This window comes from Candida jiufengensis, assembly GCF_024610255.1.
Source record: "Candida jiufengensis strain CBS 10846 chromosome Unknown scaffold5, whole genome shotgun sequence".
Taxonomy (NCBI): Eukaryota; Fungi; Ascomycota; class Pichiomycetes; order Serinales; family Debaryomycetaceae; genus Lodderomyces; species Lodderomyces jiufengensis.
The window spans coordinates 714184-737395 of NW_026261558.1; the positions used below are offsets into that span (position 1 = coordinate 714184).

At 27.5% G+C, this 23212-nt stretch overlaps 12 protein-coding genes across 12 annotated transcripts; 7 read left to right on the plus strand and 5 right to left on the minus strand. All coding sequences in view use genetic code 12, as the record gives it.

Annotated features, from left to right (window-relative positions):
• Nucleotides 1–60: 60 nt before the first annotated feature.
• EMP70 (Emp70p) lies at nt 61–1971 on the minus strand (the record flags this gene model as incomplete). The annotated part of the gene is made up of 1 exon (XM_051762129.1): nt 61–1971. One exon carries the CDS (start codon nt 1969–1971, stop codon nt 61–63), a length of 1911 nt encoding a protein of 636 aa, XP_051621266.1.
• Nucleotides 1972–2458: 487 nt separating this feature from the next.
• Nucleotides 2459–3763, minus strand: UME7 (DNA-binding transcriptional regulator; the record flags this gene model as incomplete). The annotated part of the gene is made up of 1 exon (XM_051762130.1): nt 2459–3763. The coding sequence occupies one exon, from the start codon at nt 3761–3763 to the stop codon at nt 2459–2461; it is 1305 nt and encodes a 434-aa protein (XP_051621267.1).
• A 131-nt stretch (nt 3764–3894) lies between these two features.
• KGF54_001730 (beclin 1) lies at nt 3895–5355 on the minus strand (the record flags this gene model as incomplete). Its single annotated transcript, XM_051762132.1, has 1 exon — nt 3895–5355. One exon carries the CDS (start codon nt 5353–5355, stop codon nt 3895–3897), a length of 1461 nt encoding a protein of 486 aa, XP_051621268.1.
• A 653-nt stretch (nt 5356–6008) lies between these two features.
• On the plus strand, nt 6009–7172 carry SEN2 (tRNA splicing endonuclease subunit; the record flags this gene model as incomplete). The annotated part of the gene is made up of 1 exon (XM_051762133.1): nt 6009–7172. One exon carries the CDS (start codon nt 6009–6011, stop codon nt 7170–7172), a length of 1164 nt encoding a protein of 387 aa, XP_051621269.1.
• Nucleotides 7173–7539: 367 nt separating this feature from the next.
• HFL2 (negative cofactor 2 transcription regulator complex subunit) lies at nt 7540–8211 on the plus strand (the record flags this gene model as incomplete). The annotated part of the gene is made up of 1 exon (XM_051762134.1): nt 7540–8211. The coding sequence occupies one exon, from the start codon at nt 7540–7542 to the stop codon at nt 8209–8211; it is 672 nt and encodes a 223-aa protein (XP_051621270.1).
• Nucleotides 8212–9010: 799 nt separating this feature from the next.
• On the plus strand, nt 9011–11206 carry KGF54_001733 (putative phosphotransferase; the record flags this gene model as incomplete). Its single annotated transcript, XM_051762135.1, has 1 exon — nt 9011–11206. The coding sequence occupies one exon, from the start codon at nt 9011–9013 to the stop codon at nt 11204–11206; it is 2196 nt and encodes a 731-aa protein (XP_051621271.1).
• Nucleotides 11207–13126: 1920 nt separating this feature from the next.
• Nucleotides 13127–15565, plus strand: SUL2 (sulfate permease; the record flags this gene model as incomplete). Its single annotated transcript, XM_051762136.1, has 1 exon — nt 13127–15565. One exon carries the CDS (start codon nt 13127–13129, stop codon nt 15563–15565), a length of 2439 nt encoding a protein of 812 aa, XP_051621272.1.
• Nucleotides 15566–15874: 309 nt separating this feature from the next.
• On the plus strand, nt 15875–16951 carry KGF54_001735 (lysine-specific demethylase family protein; the record flags this gene model as incomplete). Its single annotated transcript, XM_051762137.1, has 1 exon — nt 15875–16951. One exon carries the CDS (start codon nt 15875–15877, stop codon nt 16949–16951), a length of 1077 nt encoding a protein of 358 aa, XP_051621273.1.
• Nucleotides 16952–17081: 130 nt separating this feature from the next.
• On the plus strand, nt 17082–18623 carry KGF54_001736 (uncharacterized protein; the record flags this gene model as incomplete). Its single annotated transcript, XM_051762138.1, has 1 exon — nt 17082–18623. The coding sequence occupies one exon, from the start codon at nt 17082–17084 to the stop codon at nt 18621–18623; it is 1542 nt and encodes a 513-aa protein (XP_051621274.1).
• Nucleotides 18624–18667: 44 nt separating this feature from the next.
• Nucleotides 18668–19402, minus strand: GRX3 (monothiol glutaredoxin; the record flags this gene model as incomplete). Its single annotated transcript, XM_051762139.1, has 1 exon — nt 18668–19402. One exon carries the CDS (start codon nt 19400–19402, stop codon nt 18668–18670), a length of 735 nt encoding a protein of 244 aa, XP_051621275.1.
• Nucleotides 19403–19551: 149 nt separating this feature from the next.
• On the minus strand, nt 19552–20370 carry PRO3 (pyrroline-5-carboxylate reductase; the record flags this gene model as incomplete). The annotated part of the gene is made up of 1 exon (XM_051762140.1): nt 19552–20370. The coding sequence occupies one exon, from the start codon at nt 20368–20370 to the stop codon at nt 19552–19554; it is 819 nt and encodes a 272-aa protein (XP_051621276.1).
• A 455-nt stretch (nt 20371–20825) lies between these two features.
• On the plus strand, nt 20826–23114 carry KGF54_001739 (histone demethylase; the record flags this gene model as incomplete). The annotated part of the gene is made up of 1 exon (XM_051762141.1): nt 20826–23114. One exon carries the CDS (start codon nt 20826–20828, stop codon nt 23112–23114), a length of 2289 nt encoding a protein of 762 aa, XP_051621277.1.
• Nucleotides 23115–23212: the final 98 nt, after the last annotated feature.

Consider the following 23212-nt stretch of genomic DNA (forward strand, 5'->3'; position numbering starts at 1 on the left):
TATATTGTAATTTACTTATTTACTATTGTTTTTTTCCACTCTATAAAACTCTTATTTTTTTTAGTCAATTTTAATTTGTGCATATATCTTTCTAACGAAAAATAAACTACTAACGAAACCAACACTTGAACAACATAAGAATACCAACATTGATATAACTATTGAGTATCCAACATATAACACAAAGGAAGATAATCCACCTAATCGTTCACCACCAGTTAAAAATATAGAATGTATGAAAACATATATAGCACATCCACCACCAATAAATATTGATTTCCATTGCCATTTATAATTTTCTGAGCATAAAGTATAATATATCATTAAAATTGTGATTAAACTTGTAGTTAAAATCATTAACAAAAAGCAAAAAAATAAAAATCCAAACATATAAAATATCTTATTAAACCATAAACTTGAATAAATAAAATACATTTCAACTGCAATTGATCCAAATGGGAAAATTCCACTTATAAACATAATTGGAATTAATCTTAAATACCAAGGTTGTTGTGGAATTTGTCTTGGAATTTGATTTGTTCTTACTGGAATATCCAATAATGGTCTTTTAGAAGCTAATATGGATCCAACAACTGATAATGGGATAGATATAAGGAACCATATCATTACAATAGTAATCATTGTCCCCATTGGTATAGCACCTGAAGAATCAACTGAAATTAAAAAGAAATTAAGGAATATAAATATACCAAATAATATACCTGGTACAATTATTGGAGTTAATATTAAATTCATTTTCCAATCTTCACCACCTAAAAATCTGTATAAATAACCTGAAATATATGATGAAATAATTGAACTTGACATATAAACAATAAACATAAAAGTAGATAATGATCCTCTATTTGATGGTGATAATAATCCAAATAATGCAAATATAATAGTAACAAAAGCCATAAAAAAGATTTGTAATCCACTTCCAACAATTATTGAAAGTAATTGTTTTTGAGAAGGTGGTCTGAAAACATCACCATGAATTAATTTCCAACCACTTTCATCAGTTAAATCATCATCTAAATTAACTTCATTATATTTAACAATATCATTTTTTAAAGTTCTAATTAATATATGAGCAATAACAATTCCCAAAATTAAAACAATTAACGAAAAATTAATTAATGAAAACCATTGAATTTTTGGATCATAAACATGTAAATATTGATCCCATCTAGTTGCCCATGCTATATCACTTTTTTGAAAATTTACAGAATAAGTAAATAAAACATCATTATCTTTATCTTTATCTAAATGAAATTGTTTTAATTCTCCAATAGAACAATAAGTTTCATCTGGTGAATTTTCAGGAATTTCTGATCGATCTAATGATGCAGGAGTTGCAGTTACTCCAACAACTCTAAATTGATTTTCTCCTCTTACATGATATTCAATTTTAATATCAAAATGATTATATAATACAGCAGCATGATCTTTATTTACTTCACCAATATGAAATCCAGTACCATAAAATTGAGAATTAGTTCTTTGATCTTCAACAATTCTTGCAACTGGTAATCCATCAACTAACCAATTATGACTATAACTTGCTCTTATATTTCTATTGACAAAAACAGCATCTGATTTAGGATATTTTGAAGTACATAATTTTTTACATTCAATTGGTTCTAACATTTTAATTTCAAATGGTGAATTAAAAATTCTATCACCAAAAATAATTGATCCAAGAGATTCAGATTGCTTTTTTGGTCCTCCTTCAGGTTGACAAAAATGAAATTTAGGATAATAATAATCATATGAATATACATATGTAGCTGATTTTATTTTATTTTGATGACTTACATGATGTAATGAAGGAGTTAAATGATTAACTAATAACGGTATAGTATCACCTTGCTTATAATCAGTAGGGGCAACACCAGGTAAATAAAATGAGTTAGTGGTGGATATATTAATTAACACAACAGTTAATATAAATATTAAATTCTGTAGCATTGAATTTTGAATAGGTAGGTACTTGGTGAATTAATGATTGATTTGTTGAATTATTGAAATGAAAATCAAAAAAAATTATTTTTTAATTCCTGAGTCTAATAGTTAAACAAATATAGGTCTCTCTTAATCAAAATTTCTTTTCAATATTCAAAATAAAATAGAAGTAACCAAAAGAAAAAAAAAATATAATTGAAGGACGTGTAAGGTTTAAGATTTATTGAATCAATCTCGTTTGTTCATTCAATTAACTTGATTTACGAGATTTTGTTCAATTAATATGAACGATAAGTTATAAGAAAAGGAGCGTTAAAATTTTATAATATTTACCAGAAAACTATTATTTATTGCAGATCCTATTTTTAGAATATTAATTTGAATATATATTAGTTTATTTAAGTAGTAGTATATGCTCAATTTTCATTATCTCATTAAATTTTAAAAATGTAATTATATCATTATTTAGTTCTACCTCTGCTATTAATCATTATTAATGTTGATGAGTTTGTTTGTACAAATCAGTTGCATTTCTAATTTCTTTTAATTTTTGTTTCTGTAATATTTTATTAATCATAAATTCAGGTCTTGATTCATTATAATCACAATATAAATCAAATTTATCACAATCTTTACATTTTGGTAATTCTCTAGTACATTTTTTATGACGTACCCTACATGTCCAACAACCTAGTTTTTTAGGTGATGTATATAATTTTTTTTCAGTAATTTGATTAATTTGATTTTGAGGAATAGTTTTGTTTTTATCACTTTGATTTTGATTTTGATTGATTTGTTTATTTGTTTGACTTTGTTGTTCCTGATTGATTTGTTTTATTGAAATTATTTCGACATCATCATTATCTCCATCAATAATACTCCCATTAATTTTTTCTTGTTTTATAAACCCAAATTCATGATTAAATTCAATTGAAATAGTTTTCAAAAACTTGGAAGGAACTTTTAAAACAATAATATGTTCGACAAAACTATCTAAAATATCTGATTTTTTTATATAATTTGTAAATTGACCATTTTGATGATGTTTATCATAGTAGTTCATTAATTTTATTCTTTCTTCATCTAAGGTTGTTTCAGATTTGAAATTATTATTTGATAAAATGTTGAAATTATTATTATTATTATTATTCCGGTATCTTGGAGTAGGTAGCGCAGATTGATTTCGATTATTATCATTATCGTTAGGTGGTTGTTGTAATATTTCCATTTTTTTAGTAGGTGTTAAACTTGATCTCTGATCATGATCTTGTTTTACCTGATCCCTTTTTGATTGTTCTTGATAATATTGGAAACCCATTAAGTAATCATCCTTAGTTTTATTTTGATTTGTGGAAATTTTTGAACTTTCCGTTAATGGACTACTTGTACTATAAATATTTTTATACACTTCTCTTGCTTTGATCATATCATCTGAATTTGAATATACAGTTTTTGATTTAAAAAGATTCTTCTTGAGTGATTTACTTGGTTGAATATTTGAGATAAGCGGTGAACTTTTTAATATGTTATCATTTATAGTAAAATTTTTATTACCGTTATTGGAGGTTTCTTCAATAATATCATCATTAATCAAGTCAATTGGTGGAATTACTCGTGGAATCATACGTTCATTGATAATATTGACGGGTTCAGTAATAAATTCACGTCTGATCCTTTTTTTAGTAGGTGTTGCTTCAAGTGAGAATGAACTATTGTAATTCTCTAATGAACTGTTGGCAATTTTATAATTTATTGGACTTGATTGGGCAACTGATTTGCCAATTGACTTTGACTCCATGATTGAGCTTGGTGTTTGATTGATGAAATAAATTTAATAAAGTTGAAGCTTAATCAGTAGAGTTTATTTACAAATTGATAAAAGGCACACGATAAAATATTATTAAGAGGTAATTTTTTAATACATAACAATTAATTGGTATGTGCTTCTATAAAAGTTAAAATCCAATTCAAATTAGTCAACAAAATTTTACAACTTTGGGTCCACTCAGAATTCGATGTAACTCTAATACTTTTGCCACCTATCGTATCTTTAAAGATTTTATAAGGTAACTCAATTTCATTATCCAATTTCATTAATTCCAATTCAATAATTAGAACAATATCTAGCAAGGCAATCATTGAGACATCAAGTTTGTTGAAATTGAATAATCTACCTAATGTAAATTCATCAGATGAGTATAAGTTTAAAACATTTTTTTGTTTTGTTCCATTTGTCGATTCTGAGAATTTAATAATTTGTGATTGAGAACCCATTGGCACTAATTTATAATTTTTTAGATTTAAATTTAATCTTTTGATAATAAAAGCTAGCAATATGACAATTTGTCCCAATGCAGCATTAACTTCTGGCCATACGATCTTATACCCAATTCTAAATCCATTAATCGTTCCATAATTATTATCTAAATTAATATTGAACATCATTTTATAAATATTTGATTTTCTTAATTGATCAATGTGGTTTAAATGAATTTGATAAGATGCTTTCAATTGATCCAATTTGATTTGTTTATCTGATAAATTTAATTGGAATTCATTTTTAAGTCGTAGTAATTTATTTAATTCAGTTTCGTTAATCTTGGCTAATTCTGATCCATTTTTTTCAAGTTGTGATTGTAAATTTGATTTCGTCAATTCAAGTTCTTTTAACTCTTCTAGTTTTGTGGATTCTAATTGCGATAATCTTTGATATTCATTTAAAGAATTTTTCAAATTTTTATCTAATTCAATTTCACTAAAATTTTCATCATCTAAATTAAGTTTCTGATCTTGAATTTTCAACTTTTTGAGAAAGTTTAAATATTGATTTTTTTCCTTTTGAGATTGATCAAATTTTAATTTATAATTTTCTATTAGTAAGTTTGCACAATCTTCACTTAATGGATGTTGAATATCTTGCATATTTGATAAAATTTTGAAAATCCTGTTTAGTTTTTTAATTCTTGATGATATTTTAATCTCAAAATCTTGTAAGTCATCTATTGACTGATTAGGTTCTTCGTTTGTTAAAGATTCATTTTCATTCACCACCAAATAAGAATCTATATCAGAATTTGAAATTGATTTGTACATTGTTGCCTCTTGTTCATCTTCTTCGTCCTCTTCACTTTCTTCATCTTCACTTTCAAAATAACTTTTGTAGAATATTGGTTTTGAGTTTTTGGGTAGTTCATCATATATATTTAATTTATCACTCGTTATATAATCTTTTGGATCTAATTCTTGTAGTTGTTCGTTGTCATTTTTAATGAATTCTTTATTTTGTAATGAGTTAGTTATAAGATTCAATTGTGATTGATTTAGTCTACTTATGCTCGGATCTATTTCCAAAGGTTTATCACATTCACCACAACTGTATTGATTCGTCATTGAAATGAAATAGTTAATCTGTAAATTAAAAGTATTTAAATTAATTGTAATATACTATTTTTCTGTTATCTAACTTTTTGTAACCCCAGATAATTGATAGTACTTTACAATTTATATAAATTACAAGAATGATTCTGGGACATTCTGATTAAATGATGTTACGCTTTAGTACTTCAAATCCACTTCAAGACTCAATAGTTCGATAAAAATCAATAATTATTATCTTCAGGATGACTCGTACTGTCTAAGTACTAGCCTCGAGCAAGTTTCGACCCAAATGGAGTTACAAAATCTAAATAATTTCTGACCTAACTTACACGATCTCTGACTATTTCTACGAAGAGGAAAAAATATTTCAAAACAAAATTTTTTTTACAACCACATTTCTTTTTCACTTTCATTTGAAGAACAGCAAGAAAATAATGAATTAAACAATAAAATAGTATGTTTCCTAGATTAAATAACTGATTCAATTTTTTTATGTTAAACATTTTAATGATGACAACGTACCCGTGCTTGAAGATTTTTAAATCAATGTAAGTTCACATGATTTCTCAAATAGACTACAACGGTATCTGATTTAACAACATAAGAAAGACTTCAATAAGACAAAATGTTTCGTGGGATATAAAGTACTAACTTGAAAAAGATAAATGGGGAAAAAGAATTCCAGACAATTAAATAAGATATATCAGAAACCAATACCAATTGATATTATACACAAGCTTAAAAATGAAATTTCATTACTAAATCCATTAAGTTGGATTAAATATGTTTTCAATTTTTTGAAATCCAATTTATTTTCAAAACCTAAAAATGAATCAAAATTAAAAATTGAATTAGTTGGTGATATTTTCAAAGTTACTAATCCCAAAATAATGATTAAATTATGGAGAGAAGGATTTTTTGGTAAAGGTATCTTATCAAGATCTGAACCTACTTGGTATGAAAGAACTATTGATAGACTCAACTTAGGTGTCAATAGTACCAATGGTGGTAACAAGTTAACTATGGAACAATTAACTAAAATTAGAAGAAATGAAAGAATTGAATTCAAAAAGAAAAGACAAAGATTACAAGATTTAATTTTGAAACAAAGACAAGATTTAATAACAGCTGATGAAATAATTGAAATGAATAAAATTGATGAAGAATTGGTTGAGTTTAGGAAAAGTGATAAAATAAATTTGGAAAATATTGATGATGAAGATGAAGAAGAAGAAAAATTAAGAGAAGAAGATGTTGCAATTATAAATTTTGATAACAATTCTGTTACTAGACTTGAATTTGTTCAATTACAAGCAGTTGAAGTATTTTTCTTGAAGTTTGCATTAAACAGAATAGAAGTCAATGAATTATCAACAAGGGATTTATTCAAAAAATGTTGTCAACTTTATAATAATAACTCACAAGAAATAAAATCAAACAATAAATTTATTTTGCAATATGTTATTTATCATTATTTTAGATCAAAAGGTTGGTGTGTAAGATCAGGTATTAAATTTGGAATTGATTATTTATTATATAAAAGAGGACCACCTTTTCAACATGCAGAATATTGTATACTGATTTTACAAGATCAAAATGATAAATCACAATTAGATTGGTTTCAAATGAGTACTCAAGCAAGAGTTGTTGGTGGTGTTAAAAAGAATTATATACATTGTTATATTGAATCACCTAATCAAGAAGAATTTGATAAAATATTTTATACTGAAAATATTGATGATGGTTTATTATTTAAACAATTATTAAGTAAATATAAAGTATCAGAATTAATTTATAGAAGATGGAATCCTAGCAGGACTAGAGATTAATAAATAAAATGAAGAATGAATAATTATGAATGTAATTTTGGATGTTGATATTTTCTCTTGTATTTTTCTTATTGATAAAATAAAGTTGTTATTCTTTTGTTGATTTATATATTTATATGTATAATTTATTAATAAAATATATAATATTATGCAAAAATCTCATCTCTTACGAAAAAACACGTAAAATGATAGGTACTGTATATAGAAGAGTATAATCAGCAAAAAAAAATTAATATAAATACAAGTTAAAATTTTTAAGTTTTTTTTTTTGTTTATTTTTAAATTTTTATGACAATCAACAAATTTACACGACCTAATTAGTTTTATTCTATAAATACAATATTCATATAATACAAAATATTTAAAGATGTCAAATCTACGTCATTTAATGAATTATGATGATGATACAACTACCTCTAATAATAATATTCATCAATCTCAATCACATCTTAAATCAAATCATATAAGTATAAATAATTTAATAAATTCATCAAATAATAATAATGATTCATATTCTAATACATTATCATATAATAATAATCAAATACTAAATAATAATAACAATAATAATAATAATCATCAGCCCAAAACAGAGCTACCAAATCATCACCAAAATAATCTATCATATAACCATCAAGAATATCAAAATCAAGATACAACACAAGAAGAACAAGAACAGGAGGAAGAACCAGAACAGTCGGAATCAACTTCAACCAATGAAAACATTTCAACAACAATAACACAAGATCAATTGTTAACATCATTTGAAAAAATTAAAACACATTTCCCAGCAGCAAGAATTAAAAAAATAATGCAAAGTGATGAAGAAATTGGTAAAGTTGCACAAGCTACTCCAGTAGTTGTAGGGAGAGCATTAGAAATTTTTATGGCAAATTTAGTTGAATCTTCCATTTTACAAGCTAAAAAACAAGGTGTTAAAAGGATCACTGCTTCTCATATAAAACTAGCTATTGAAAAAAATGAACAATTTGATTTTTTAGTTGAAATTGTTGATAAATATCCATCAATGAATAATTAAATTTTTATTGAATTATATAATGAATGTTTGCTTTTTAATTTTGTTTGTTTGGGATGGGTTTGTTTAGAAATTTTATAAGTAAAAAGGTATATTGGTTAATTCAATTCAATTTTTTCTTTTAGTTTATATTAGTATAGCATTATATATTTTATTTTAAATATAGGATTTCAAGAATTTATTAAAAATGATTAGCAAATTGAGCTTATAATTAATGGTTTGTAAAGAGATTTTGTCAAATATTCAAATTGAGTTTTAGCATTAAAAGTCCAGTCTCAATAATCGGCTGCCAAAATTAAGGTTAAAAAAATACGTAAAAAATAGGATCTACATTGTTAGTATGAACCGCCAAATCCGCTACAAGTAATCAACAATTGCAATCTTAGCTTTATAACACAAGAACATCATTTTGTTTAACTCAAAGATCAATTGAACACCCTCTATAAGAGCAATGAGGTGATGGACCAGATAGATCCTCCAATTTCTGGTTATTAAAGTGGTTGCTAAAATATAATAAATTCTAAAAATAATGATATCATAATACTTTTCTTTTTTCAATTCTCTCTCTTTCTTTATTTCTTAATATGAGTTCTTTTAATAATAATCGGAGATTTGAATATTTTAGATTTATTATTATGTTTCTCCATATTTAAATTAAACTTCTCTTTAATAATTGCTATTAAAATTATAATTATGAATAGATTTATTATTATCAACTAACTCTTTAGACTAATTAATTTTCAATTCACTTGTTTTCTACGATTTCATTTCTTTCTTTTCACAACTTAACAATTATCAAAATATGGTACAATCAAAATCAAATACTTCATTAGCAAATAGAAGACAATCATCATTCTTTCATCAATTACCACAAGCAGAACCAGATATTTATTATATTGGAGTTGATGTTGGTACAGGATCAGCAAGAGCTTGTTTAATTGATACAAATGGTGTTATTTTGGGATTAGCTGAAAAACCAATTACAAGACATGAATTAAAAGCAAATTATATTACTCAAAATTCTACCGAAATTTGGAATAATATATGTTATTGTGTTAAACAATGTTTAAGAGATTCAGGGGTGGATGCAGCTGATGTTTTTGGTATTGGATTTGATGCTACTTGTTCATTGGTAGCTATATCTGAATCAACCGATAAACCAGTTTCTGTAGGACCTGATTTTCATAATGAAGAAGAAAATATTATTTTATGGATGGATCATAGAGCCGATAAAGAAACTAATGAGATTAATGCTACAAATGATAAATGTTTAAAATATGTTGGTGGACAAATGTCTATTGAAATGGAGTTACCAAAAATGAAATGGTTAAAACATCATAAGCCAGGTGGTATAAAAGATTGTAAATTTTATGATTTGGCTGATTATTTGGTTCATAAAGCAACTGGTACAGAAACAAGATCTTATTGTTCTGTTGTTTGTAAACAAGGATTCGTACCAATTGGTGTAGAAGGTAGTGAAACTGGTTGGTCAAATGATTTTTTGATGTCTATTGATATGCCAGAATTAGTTGAAGATAATTTTAGAAGATTAGGTGGTATACCAGACAAAAATGGTAAATATTTAACTGCTGGTGACATGGTAGGTAAATTAACCGCTAAATCAGCTGAAGAATTAGGTTTAACAACTGAATGTATTGTTGGATCACCAGTTATTGATGCTTATGCTGGTTGGGTTGGAACAGTTGCTGCTAAATGTGATGTACCTGCTTTAGCTCAAGAAAAACATGATGGTACAATTGGAGATGCATGTGGTAGATTAGCTGCTGTTGCAGGTACTTCAACTTGTCATTTAGCAATGACTAGAGATCCATGTTTTGTTAAAGGTGTTTGGGGTCCATATAAAAATGTTATGGCTGAAGGTTATTGGTTAGCTGAAGGTGGCCAATCAATTACTGGTCAATTATTAGCTCATGTATTATCGATTCATCCAGCAAATCAAGAATTATTAAAAGCTGCTGATCAATCAAACATTTCTAAATTTGATTATTTAAATTCTACTTTAGAACATATGGTTCATGATAAAGGTGAAAGATCAGTTGTTTCATTAGCTAAACATATTTTTTTCTATGGTGATTTCCATGGTAATAGATCTCCCATAGCTGATCCAAATATGAGAGCAAGTATTATTGGACAATCTTTAGATAACTCATTACAAGATTTAGCTCTTAATTATTTTGGTGCTTGTGAATTTATTGCTCAACAAACAAGACAAATTATTGAACATATGGAAGATGGTGGTCATAAGATTGATTGTATTTTTATGAGTGGTGGTCAATGTAGAAATGGGTTATTAATGAGATTATTAGCTGATTGTACTGGTTTACCAATAGTTATCCCAAGATATATTGATGCAGCAGTTGTTTTTGGATCAGCATTATTAGGAGCAGTTGCAGCTGATGAATCAGTTATTGAACATTGTAAAGATAGACAAACTTCAAGAAGATTAAGAAATAGTAAAAAATCTCAAACAAGTTTAGATGGTTCTCATTCTCCATATACTGCTCCTTCTGCAACTTCATATACCAATTTAGCTGCAATTTCATACGGTCATTCAAATGCAGGATTAGCAGCAATGACTCCCGTTGGTGAAGAAAATGTTGATTATTTCAATCAACCAACTGCTCCACCACCAAAAGAAGAAGACGAAGAAAGTGAAGAAGAAACATTATCATTTGGATCAAAACAAGAAACTCAAAAAGGATTATCACAACAATTAAATAAATTAGGTTTAAAACCATTAACTAAATCCACCACATCACAAAATCCAAATAATGCAGGAGAATTATTATGGAAAATTATGCAAAAAATGACAGGACCAGGAAAAGTTATAAATCCTGGCTCTAAAGAAGATCCAGATAGAAGATTATTAGATGGTAAATATAAAATATTTTTAGAACAATGTTATAGTCAAAGAAAATATAGAGATATGGTTGATGAAATTGAAAAAACAAATTTGGAAAAAGTTGGTTCTGTTTAGAATTAGTTGAGGAGGAAAAATAAGTCAGGAAGATATTTTATAGAATATATAATTTTACATCGAATACAAAATTAAGTTTTAATTGCAGCAATAAATCAATATTAAAATTAATTACTCTTAACTATGAACGAAGAGTTTGTATAATTCAAAGTAAATTATTACTTCGTTTTTTATTTCTTCCTCACAAATTTTGTAAACATTTAACAGCAAATTTTGACACATTTCCGAAACATTAATATTTAAAAGTCATCAAACCAAGATCTTCACACTCGTTAAGTCTATTTTATAGTTTTAGTAAATAATAATAATTGGTCACAGAGAATATATACTTCCACAATTTACACATTATTCTACTTAGTTGAATAGTTAAGGACTTAAGCGAAATTTGGTTTTCTCTTAAATCAATATCCAGAAAAATTACCAAGAAAAAAAATAATTTGAAATTATAATACATCAATTCGCGCTACCAGTTTCATAGCAAGGTGAAAGGTTGTGAATTTTTGTTTTTCTATGAATTTTAACTTCCGCCTTTTCTGAAACTATTAACGTTTTTTTTGTCTGCATACAATTTGAAATGCAATTAAAAGTAGGAACCAAAATATTTTGAGTCAAGCAAAAAATTTTATTCTATTATATTTCGTAAGACTGGGTCTTGTTCCTTATTTGCCTAAGCGTGATATCACAGATTCTTCAAGCAATCGAATTGAAAAGAGCTTATTTTTCATCAATTACCATTAGATGTTAAAGATGTGTGGATGTGAAATTTGACAGAATGGTTGCAAATTATTGTTGATGTATAAAGTTGAATCAATTTAATTATAACCCAAAGGCGAAGATTTACAGAATTGCAAAATAAAAAAGAAACTTTATCACAAAATCTATGTTTTGGATTGAATGGTTAAGATATTTTCAGATTTTCTATTGTAATTGAAGACAAGCTTACACGTGACCATGATAAATTGCTTATTTATTGACGTAATTTGGAGATGATGAAACACTACTTTACAAGTTAACTTCTTGACAACTTGATCAATAAATCGAAATAAGTAGAATAGAACGAAGTTAATTTGAACGAAGAGATCGATCAATAGTAATTAGTGAGTGGAGTAAAACTAGTGAGGAGACAAATTTCTTAAAATAAAAACTAAATTTTAGATTCGTATTTACTGTTTCAAGATAGATGGGAAAATTAAAAAATAATTATTGCCAATAATTTTATTATTCAAGAAAAGCATTAATTATTTTTTAGTTCATCAGGATATCTAATCTCAAACTTTAAGGCAACTAAATGACGGTTCGATGGGAAGTAAAGTGAGCATTTTGATTTTAAAATATCGTTAATTTAATTAATTTCAGCAAATATAATTAATAATTTTAGTCTATTATTGTTTTTTTTTTTTTAATTTATAATCTGTGGCATCAACACCTCAAAATCAACAATTTAAATTGAAGAAAAACTTAAAAATTTTATACTTCCATACACCTTTTGAAAGCATATTTAAGTGTTTGAATTATTTAAATTTAAGTTTAAATTAGTATCGGGCCATTAGATCTCCTAAAGCTGTTAGATCTTTCATAACTTTATTCAAAGAATTAGGTTGCAAAATTTTCAAAATTGCAAAATTTCATATTACACATTGCATTATAGATCAAACTAAATTAAATTAGTATTTCATATTTCATTCTGCATTATAGATTAAATTAAATTAATTAATCAAGAACCACAATTTATAACAGATTAATTTAATTTAAAATTTGGATAAGGCTGACATTAACTTTAGATCTGCATTTCATTAAGTAGTTACATTGTTCTACTACTTCATTGTTTCATATATATATATATATTGGAATCACTTCCCCAAAATAAGAATCCCATCTTAAGTTTTCCTTTTCATCACATTCAAACAATAACAATTCATAATGTCTGACTTTATTCATAAAGTTCAGTCAATAACATCACAAGATGAACCAAAATCACGTATACCGAATGTTTATCCTCACATATATCAAGATGAACATGTAACTAAACAACATGAATTTCATCCTGAAAATTCAAATCATCAACAAAATGGTTCGGTCTATGTACCAGCTTACGATGAACAAGAAGTTACAGTAAAAGAATGGTTTCAACATGTATTTGCTCATCCTTTACAATTTATTAAGAATTATTTAATTTCTTTATTTCCAATTGCAAAATGGATTTTACATTATAATTATAAATGGCTTTATGGAGATTTAGTAGCTGGTATAACAGTTGGTGTTGTTTTAGTTCCTCAATCTATGTCTTATGCACAATTAGCAGGTTTAGAACCTCAATATGGTTTATATTCTTCTTTCGTTGGTGTTTTTATATATTCATTTTTTGCAACTTCAAAAGATGTTTCAATTGGTCCTGTAGCTGTTATGTCATTACAAGTTTCAAAAGTTATAGCTCATGTTCAAGGTAAATATGGAGATCAATATTCCGGACCCGAAATTGCTACTTTCTTATCTTTGATTTGTGGGGGTATTGCTGCTGCTATTGGTGTTTTAAGATTAGGTTTTATTTTAGAATTTATTTCTATTCCTGCAGTTATGGGGTTCATGACTGGTTCTGCATTCAATATTATATCTGGTCAAGTTCCAGGATTAATGGGATATAATAAATTAGTTAATACTAGAGATAGTACTTATATGGTTATTATTAATACTTTAAAACATTTACCAAATTCAACTGTTGATGCAGCTTTTGGTTTAGTTTGTTTATTCATATTATATGTTTGGAAATTTTCAACTGATTATTTCCAAAAAAGATGGCCAAAATATAAAATGTGGTTTTTTTATATACAACAATTAAGAAATGCTATTGTTATTATTGTTGCAACAGCTATTTCATGGGGTATTGTTCATCCTAAAAAAATTGCATACCATGGTAAACCAGGAGGATTTAAACCACCAATCTCAACTATTGGAGAAGTTCCAAGAGGTTTAAGACACGTTGGTGTTATGACAATTCCAGATGGTATAATTGGAGCTATGGCTTCTGAAATTCCAGTATCAACTGTTATTTTGTTATTAGAACATATTGCTATTTCAAAATCTTTTGGTAGAGTTAATGATTATAAAGTTGTACCAGATCAAGAAGTTATTGCTATTGGTGTAAATAATTTAATTGGTACTTTTTTCAATGCTTATCCTGCAACCGGTTCATTTTCAAGATCTGCTTTAAAAGCTAAATGTGGTGTTAGAACTCCTTTAGCTGGTATTTTCACTGGTGCTGTTGTGTTATTAGCGTTATATGCATTAACTTCAAGTTTTTATTATATTCCAAAAGCTGTTTTATCTGCTGTTATTATTCATGCAGTTTCTGATCTTATTGCAAATTACAAAGTTACTTGGTCATTCTGGAGAATTAGTCCTATAGATTGTGGTATTTTCTTGATTGCTGTTATTTTGACTGTATTTGTTACAATTGAAGCTGGTATTTATTTCGCAATTGCTGCATCAGTTGTTGTTTTATTATTTAGAGTTGCAATTCCAAATGGTTTATTCTTGGGTAAAGTACAAGTTGCCGAAGTTATAAATCCAATAATTGAATCCTCTTCAGGTTATGAAGATTCAGATGCAAGTTCAGATTCATCAAATATTGAAATTCATCAAGTTTTATCAAGAGGATCAAATGAAGATACTAAAGTAAAACATAAAATTGAAGATAAACAAATTGCAACCACTAACAATGTTCCACATTTTAAATTTCATACTCGTTGGGTTCCATTAAATCATAAAAATATAAATAAAGAATTAAATATTACTCCACCACCACCAGGTGTTATAGTTTTTAAACCAGTTGAATCTTTTACATATCCAAATGCATCACGTCAAATTGATGTAGTATCAGATGAAGCTAAAAGAATTACCAAAAGAGCTAAACCATATAGTTATTCAGATACCGGTTCAAGACCATGGAATGATCCAGGTCCATTAAAATGGAATATACCGTTTTTGAAAAAATATAATACACCAGAAAATTTTGAAGAAGATACTAGACCAATTTTAAGAATTGTACATTTTGACTTTTCCACAGTTTCACAAGTTGATGTAACATCAGTACAAGCATTAGTTGATTTAAGAAAAGCTTTAAATACTTATGCTGATAGAGAAGTTGAATTCCATTTTTCAGGAATATTAAGTCCATGGATAAGAAGAGCTTTGTTAAATGCTGGTTTTGGTACTTATGAAGATGGTTTAACTTCAAGTAATAATTATGTTGATATAGCCACTGGCTATAAAGATTTAGAAAATCATATTAATGAACCATATTATGCTGCTGTTGGTACAAATACTCCATTTTTCCATTTAGATATACCAAATTATCAATAGATTTAATGATATTGCATAAAGTTTAGTTTAGTTCTTTTAATTTTTTTTAGGTTGTTTGTTTTAATTCTTATAAATAGATTATTAGTTAGAAATATTCGTGATGATTATTAGAATTTAAATGTAGTTTCAGATATTTGATTAAACTTTAAGATTATAATTTTCCGCTTTATCTCTAAAGAGTAAGGGGAGATTCCAAATATGTATAGAATTGCGGCTTATTTTTTTTGGCTAGTTAATGGAATTTTTAACACACCACTAAAAAAAAAAAAATTCTATAATCTTATAAGTTAGTCTACACAACCACACAAAATGCATACAAGATCACTGCTGATAAATGGAGAATCAATAGAACCTGCGTTTATAGACAATGGGGTACCAGTATTCAAACCTACAATGGACCAGTTCCAAGATTTTTACAAGTTTAATCAACTAATAAACAAATATGGATTAGAATCTGGAATAGTAAGAGTGATACCACCAAAAGAATGGGTAGATTCTATATCAAGTTGTTATACAAAGGAGAATTTATCAAAAGTTAATATAAAAAATCCTATTGTTCAACAAATAAATCGTACTGGACATGGAGTATTTCAACAACAAAATGTAGAAAGAGCTAGAAAGTATAATTTGGAGCAATGGAAAGAATTATCAAGACATTATGAACCACCAAAGAAAAGAAAAAGACTGCATGATGAAATGATGTCTAATGATACAGAGTACACTGTAGAAAGATGTGAAGAATTAGAAAGAGCATATTGGAAATCATTAACTTATTCTGAACCAATATATGGAGCAGATACTGAAGGTTCATTATTTACAAATGATATAAATTGTTGGAATGTGGCCAAATTACCCAATATATTGGATTTAATGGAAGAACAAATACCTGGAGTAAACAATGCTTATTTATACGCTGGTGTTTGGAAAGCAACTTTTGCATGGCATTTAGAAGATCAAGATTTATATCTGATAAATTATTTACATTTTGGAGCTCCAAAACAATGGTATCTGATTCCACAATCTCAAAGTGAAGAATTTTTTAATTTAATGAAAGATTTATTTACTGATGAATATAAAAATTGTTCACAATTTCTTCGACACAAGACTTTTTTGGTACTGCCACAATATTTGAAGAAAAAGGGAATAACCGTAAATCATACAATTCATAGACAAGGTGAATTTATAATAACATATCCTTATGGTTATCATGCTGGTTTTAATTATGATTATAACTTGGCAGAATCTGTTAATTTTGCAATTCCAAGTTGGTTTGATGTTGCTGATTCGACTGAAAATTGCCATTGTATTCCAGATGCAGTGAATATAAATGTTGAACAATTACGAAAGAAATATAAAGATTATTCAAATAAAGTTGATCTATTTTAAAAAGTAAGGAGAAAGTGAAAAATTATAAATTTTTTTGTGTTATAATAATTTAGATCGAGCAAAAAAAAAAAAAAGGAATAATTAAATCTTACTAAATAAATTTTTTGATTGTCACTTTTCTTTATCATTTATGGCACCATCAAGAAAACGATGTAAAATCATTGAATCATCGTTTGAACAAATCTATCATTCATCAGATGAAGAGCAAGTATTTTTGGTACCTCCATCACCAACTAAAAAGACAACATCAAAACAATGGTTAGAAAAATATCAACCTAAAACCGCGTCAGAAATATGTATAAATCCAACAAAATTAAAACAAGTTAGAGATTCGCTAAGAAAATTGATCAATCACCAATCCAAAATTTTAGTGCTTACTGGTCCATGTGGCTCAAGCAAATCCACAACTATCAAAATACTAGCGAATGAATTTTACAATGGAGATATTTTTAACGACAATATAACTGAATATGATGAAACAGAAAAATTTGGTAGATTTTTGCAAAATTGTAAATATAAACAAGGATCTACTATATTGGTCGATGAACTTCCAAATGTGTATCATAATGAAACGCTAATGGAGTTTAGAGACGCGTTGAAACAATGGATTTACACAAATGATGTTACTCCACCATTAGTGCTATGTGTTAGTGAATATGAATACGAATCAGATGATTTCAACAGACTTAGTTATACGATTGAAAATAATATGAATGTTGATACTTTATTGGGTAGAGAAATTTTAGGAGCCCCTGGAGTAGAAATTGTGAAATTTAATTCAATTGCAACGAGGTATTTAAAGAAAACAATTACTGGTATATTAAAAAGTGAGGAATTAGGAAGATTAATGAATGATTCTAAGTTTGATCAATTTTTGACGGAACTTTATAAGGTAGGAGATATAAGGTCAATTATTTTTAATTTAGAGTTGTGGACAAAGTTTCATAAATTAGGTGGTGACTACAATAGAGAAGATGCTTTAAATATATTTCATGCAATTGGTAAAATTATTTATTCTTCAAAAGAAAAAGATGTCGATCCAGTAACTCAGGTGATAGAGAGATATCCAGATAAAAATTCTGACCTTTTAAATTTAGGATTATTAGAAAATTACCACATTTATCAAGATTCAAATTTTGATGTAAAGATTGCAGGAGATATATGTAATGATTTGAGTATTAATGATATTGTTTCATTTGGGGAAGTCGGGATGAGATCAACTAGAACAAATTTGGAAAAGGCAGGTCCCAAAGTTTCCACTTTAAAACTAAAGATGAAATTCCCAAGACATTTTAAAATGTTGAAAAATATTAGAAAAGCTCATACTCAGATAAATTCATATAGAAGATATATTACACCCACAACTTCATTTAGTGATTTGAATTTAATTGATGGGTACTATTTACCACAAATATACAATAGCCAAAAAAAGACAAGATATAGGTATAATAGACTTGGAGGAAAGTTTTTAGAAGTTTTTGCTGATGAAAATACAGTTGATGAACCGATAACGAATTATGATTATGACCAATTTCAAAATGACATTGATAATAAAATAACAACAACAGAAGATGAAGAAATGAGTGATCAAATACAAGAGCTGGATTCTGATAGTGATGGCTTTTCATCTGATGATGATATAGATTATTTAATATCACAAGGTAAGTTATAGAAATGAAATACCCTAATAAAAAATTATACATTTACCTTACATAATTATTCTAAAGCATGTTCAAAAAATTGATCATCTTCTTCTATATTCTCTTTAATAATATCTAAACCACCTTGAAATTCACCATTTATATATAATTGAGGAAAAGTTGGCCAATCACTGAATTTTTTAAGTCCTTGTCTTACAGAATCATCTTTTAAAATATCAAAAAATCCAAATCTTACTTGATGTTCTCTTAATATTGCAACTAATTGTCTTGAAAATCCACATTGTGGTGAAGATGGTGAACCTTTCATAAATAACATTATTGGTGCTGCTGTTGTTAATTTTGTTAATCTTTCACTTAATGCCTCTTCTGATTCTTCAACTGGTTCTGATGTTGTTGTTGTAGAATCTGATGACGTTGATTTTTCGGTGCTGGATTTGGTGGTATTAGTGGTTGTTGATTCTCCTGAAAATTGATTTAATGCTGCTATAAATTCTTTTGGATCAGCTCCTGATAATTCTTTTAATATAGTTTGATTACGTATTAATATAAAATAAGGTACGGCACTAACATCAAATAATTCACTTATTTCTGATAATTCATCAGCATTTATACTAAGGAAAATTATTGATTGATCATTTGATTTTGACTCTGCTAAAGTTTTAAAAACTTGATTCATTGTCTTACATGGTCCTGCCCATGGTGTATGGAAATATAAAGCTATTAATTTTGAATCATTCTTTTGAGTTAAATCTGTGAACTGTTGTTCACTTTCTACCTCTATTACTCCCATTGTTTGGTACTTGAATAGTTAAAATGATGATTAATTAAATTTGTAATTCAGAAAAAGAGAATAAAAAAAAAAATCTTCAATTATATGCACAGTGAATATTTAGCCACAATATGTTAGATACATAATTATTTACAGTCTAATCTTAGATTCTATTTTTTGGCAAAAGATGCTGATATATTAGCAGCTTCTTCAATACCTCTTGCAATTGTACTTCTTAATGCACCATCTTCCATTTTTAATAACCCACCAATTGTTGTACCACCTGGTGTACAAACTTTACTTTTCAAAGCAGCAGGATGATCGCCAGTTTCTAATAACATTTTAGCAGTACCTTCCATTACTTTAGCAGCTGAAATCCTTGCAACATCAAAAGGCATACCCATTCTAACAGCTCCATCAATCATTGATTCCATCATCAACAAGCAAAATGCAGGACCTGAACCAATTAATGAAGTTGCAATATCCATATTTTTTTCAGGTATAAGTACTGTTGTTCCAATTGGACCAATCAATTTTTGGACAAGTTCTTGTTGTTCTTTTGAAACATCAGGTGAAAAAGATATAGCAGCTGTACCACATCCGTATCTTGCAGGAGTATTTGTCATTACTTTGGCAATATTTTTTGAAAAAATTGATAATTCTTTTATAGTTACACCAGCCATTAATGAAATTATAAGTTGATCACCACTTAAAGCCTCTTTAACTTCATCATAAACTTGTTGATACATAAAAGGTTTTAAGCCTAATATAATAACATCAGCTTCTTTCACAGCTTTAACATTATCTTTTCCAGATGAATGTGCAATAATTTGTTCATCTTGGTATTGCTTTTCTAATTCTGGTCTTGGTTCTTCATTACAAAGAATGATTTTTTTGGGGTATGGATCGAATTTTTGTTTTAATATGGCGGATACAACAGCTGTACCCATAACACCAGCTCCAAGAACTGTAATTGTATAATCTTTCATTATTGATGTTGTTGGTGGTGAATTTTCGTTAATACTATCCTATACTTACCCAATTTGGAATTCTATGCGAGAGAAAATCAACTGATAAAAATTCAAATTCTACAGCCAAAATTTTTAAAATGAAACTTAACAAGGTAAATGAAGATAAAATCATTGATTAAATTGATTAGATTTCGGATGGACTTCGAGTAAGTAGTAAATTTCTGAGATTCGTCTACACAATCATCTCTACACATACTCTTCAAGAGCCTTTTTAGTCCTTTAATTTTAACCTTCTCTACANAAAAAAAAAAAAAAAAAAAAAAAAAAAAAAGTTAGCTCATAGATATCTGGTTGAACAAATTGTAACTAAACTTCAAATTTTTAAAACTACATCAGAACATTAAAATTTATTACTTTAGATTTAAAATTTTTAGACGCTAGGCTGTTACGATTTGATCGATACCAATATTAATATGTCAAATTTCAATAAAAATTTATTAACACCATGTCCGGTTTTGCAACCAACCGAAGAAGAATTTTTGGATCCAGTAGGTTATTTATCCAGTAAACCTATTTCGGAGCTTGGTAAAATATATGGTATTGTTAAAATTATTCCACCTTTGAATTGGAAGCCCAAGTTTCAAATTTCCTCAAGTTTTAAATTTCATGTTAGACAACAAGTTATAAGTGATTTAGGTATAACGACAAGATCTAGAAACTTCTTTAAAGAGAATCTAAATAGATTTTTGAAAATGAGAAGGAAGAAGCTAGTGAAATTGTATTTCAAAGTTGACGGTCAAAAAGTATATTATTACGATTTATATTGTTTAATTGAAAAAATGGGTGGTCATCAAGCTATAAAGAATTGGCGAGAAGTTAACGAATTATTCAAAGTAGACCCAAAATCGAAGGCAATAGAATTAGAATATGATTCAGCTATCAAATATTATGCAAATTACTTGAATAATAATCAAAATTACGATTTTCCCGAAAGTGATTCTGAAGATGAAGATAATTGTATGGTTTGTGGTGATAATGATGATCCAGAAGAAACATTACTTTGTGACAATTGTGATAATGCTTACCATATGAAATGTTTGAATCCTCCATTAACGCAAGTTCCGGTAACAAATTGGTATTGTGACAAATGCTTAATTGGAACAGGTGAATATGGGTTTGAAGAAAATCCAGAAATTAAATATAATATACCAGAATTTTATGAAATGTGTCAAGAATTTGATAAAGAGTTTTCAAAAAATTACAATAATGGAGAAAGGCTAACTCTAGATCAAATTGAAAAGAAATTTTGGTCTTTTGTGGATATAGAAAAATCAGATTTGGAAGTGAAATATGGTGCTGATATACACAACCTAAGACCTGGGGAAATAAGTGGATTTCCCATGATGAATACTCCAGATTTAGATCTTAATGACCCAGTAAATCAATATTATATAAATCACCCATACAACTTAACAAAATTGCCATTTGCCAAAGGATCATTATTAAATTATATAAATACCTCAATATCAGGAATGACAGTACCTTGGATTTATATAGGATCACTACTTTCAACATTTTGTTGGCACGTTGAAGATCATTATACATTATCAGCAAATTATTGCCATTTCGGAGCAACCAAGAAATGGTATGGTATTCCTTCAGCATTTTCAGATTCATTTGAAAATCTAATGAAAAAATCAGCTCCAGATTTATTTCAAAAACAACCTGATTTATTACATCAATTAGTCACTTTAATGAGTCCAATGAAAATTATTGAAAATGGTATACCGTGTGTTTACGCTGATCAAAATCCAAATGAATTTGTAATTACTTATCCAAAAGTTTATCATGCTGGTTTCAATTGCGGGTTCAATTTTAACGAAGCGGTAAATTTTGCAATGAATGACTGGTTAGAATTTGGTGATAGATCAATTTCAGAATATAGACCAATTAAGAAGGAAAATGTTTTTAATTATTACGAACTAGTGGAAAATATTTTGAAAAAGTTTAACAAAGAAACTGATAAATTTGAAAATTTGGAACTAGTTAGAAAAAGTATTGATATTTTACAAAACTTTATACAGAATCAAAATAAGTTGATACTGCAGATACAACAAAAGAAATTATCAATAGAATATAGACCAAAACATTACAAACAACGTCAGTTTGATGCAGAACAAAAGGGAGAAGTTATCGAAGTATTTGAAGAAGAAAACCTATGTTCTGGTTGTAAAACTCATTTAGGTTTCCAATACTGTATTTTGGGAGATGAAGAATTTAAAGCAGTGGAAGAAAAGAAAGCAGTGAATTCTCAATTACTTACACCGGAGCCATCACCGAAAGAAGCTGTTAAAAAGGACCAACCACCAAATATTCATGCTTTAGCTAATTCAAACTCATCAAATGAATTGTCCCAACTAAATAAAATTAAATGTGAAATGGATGAATTTGATCAATTGATATCACAAGCTAAAAAAAGATCATTTGAGGAAGAATCGAAAGAAGATTCAACTTCTAAAAGGAGGAAATCTAAAAGAATCTTATCGCTAGAAGAAAAACAAAAAATCATTGCTCCTCCAAAAATGAAAAGAAGTAGAACCAAAAAAATTGATCCTGCTTCTAAAAAAATATGTTTAAGTTGCGTTTTAGATGAAAAGGACATTTCTAGTGACACTAAATTGATCTACCAAAATTATCCACAAGAAATAAGTGACTTAATTGAAATTTCTAAGTATAATTTAAGAACTTTAGAATATGTATAGCTTGTATTAAATAATTTTATGAATTTGTTTCAGAATTCTTAGGTGTTTTATATGGTCGGGGATCTTGTAACTTGAAACACCATATATTTTTTTTTACG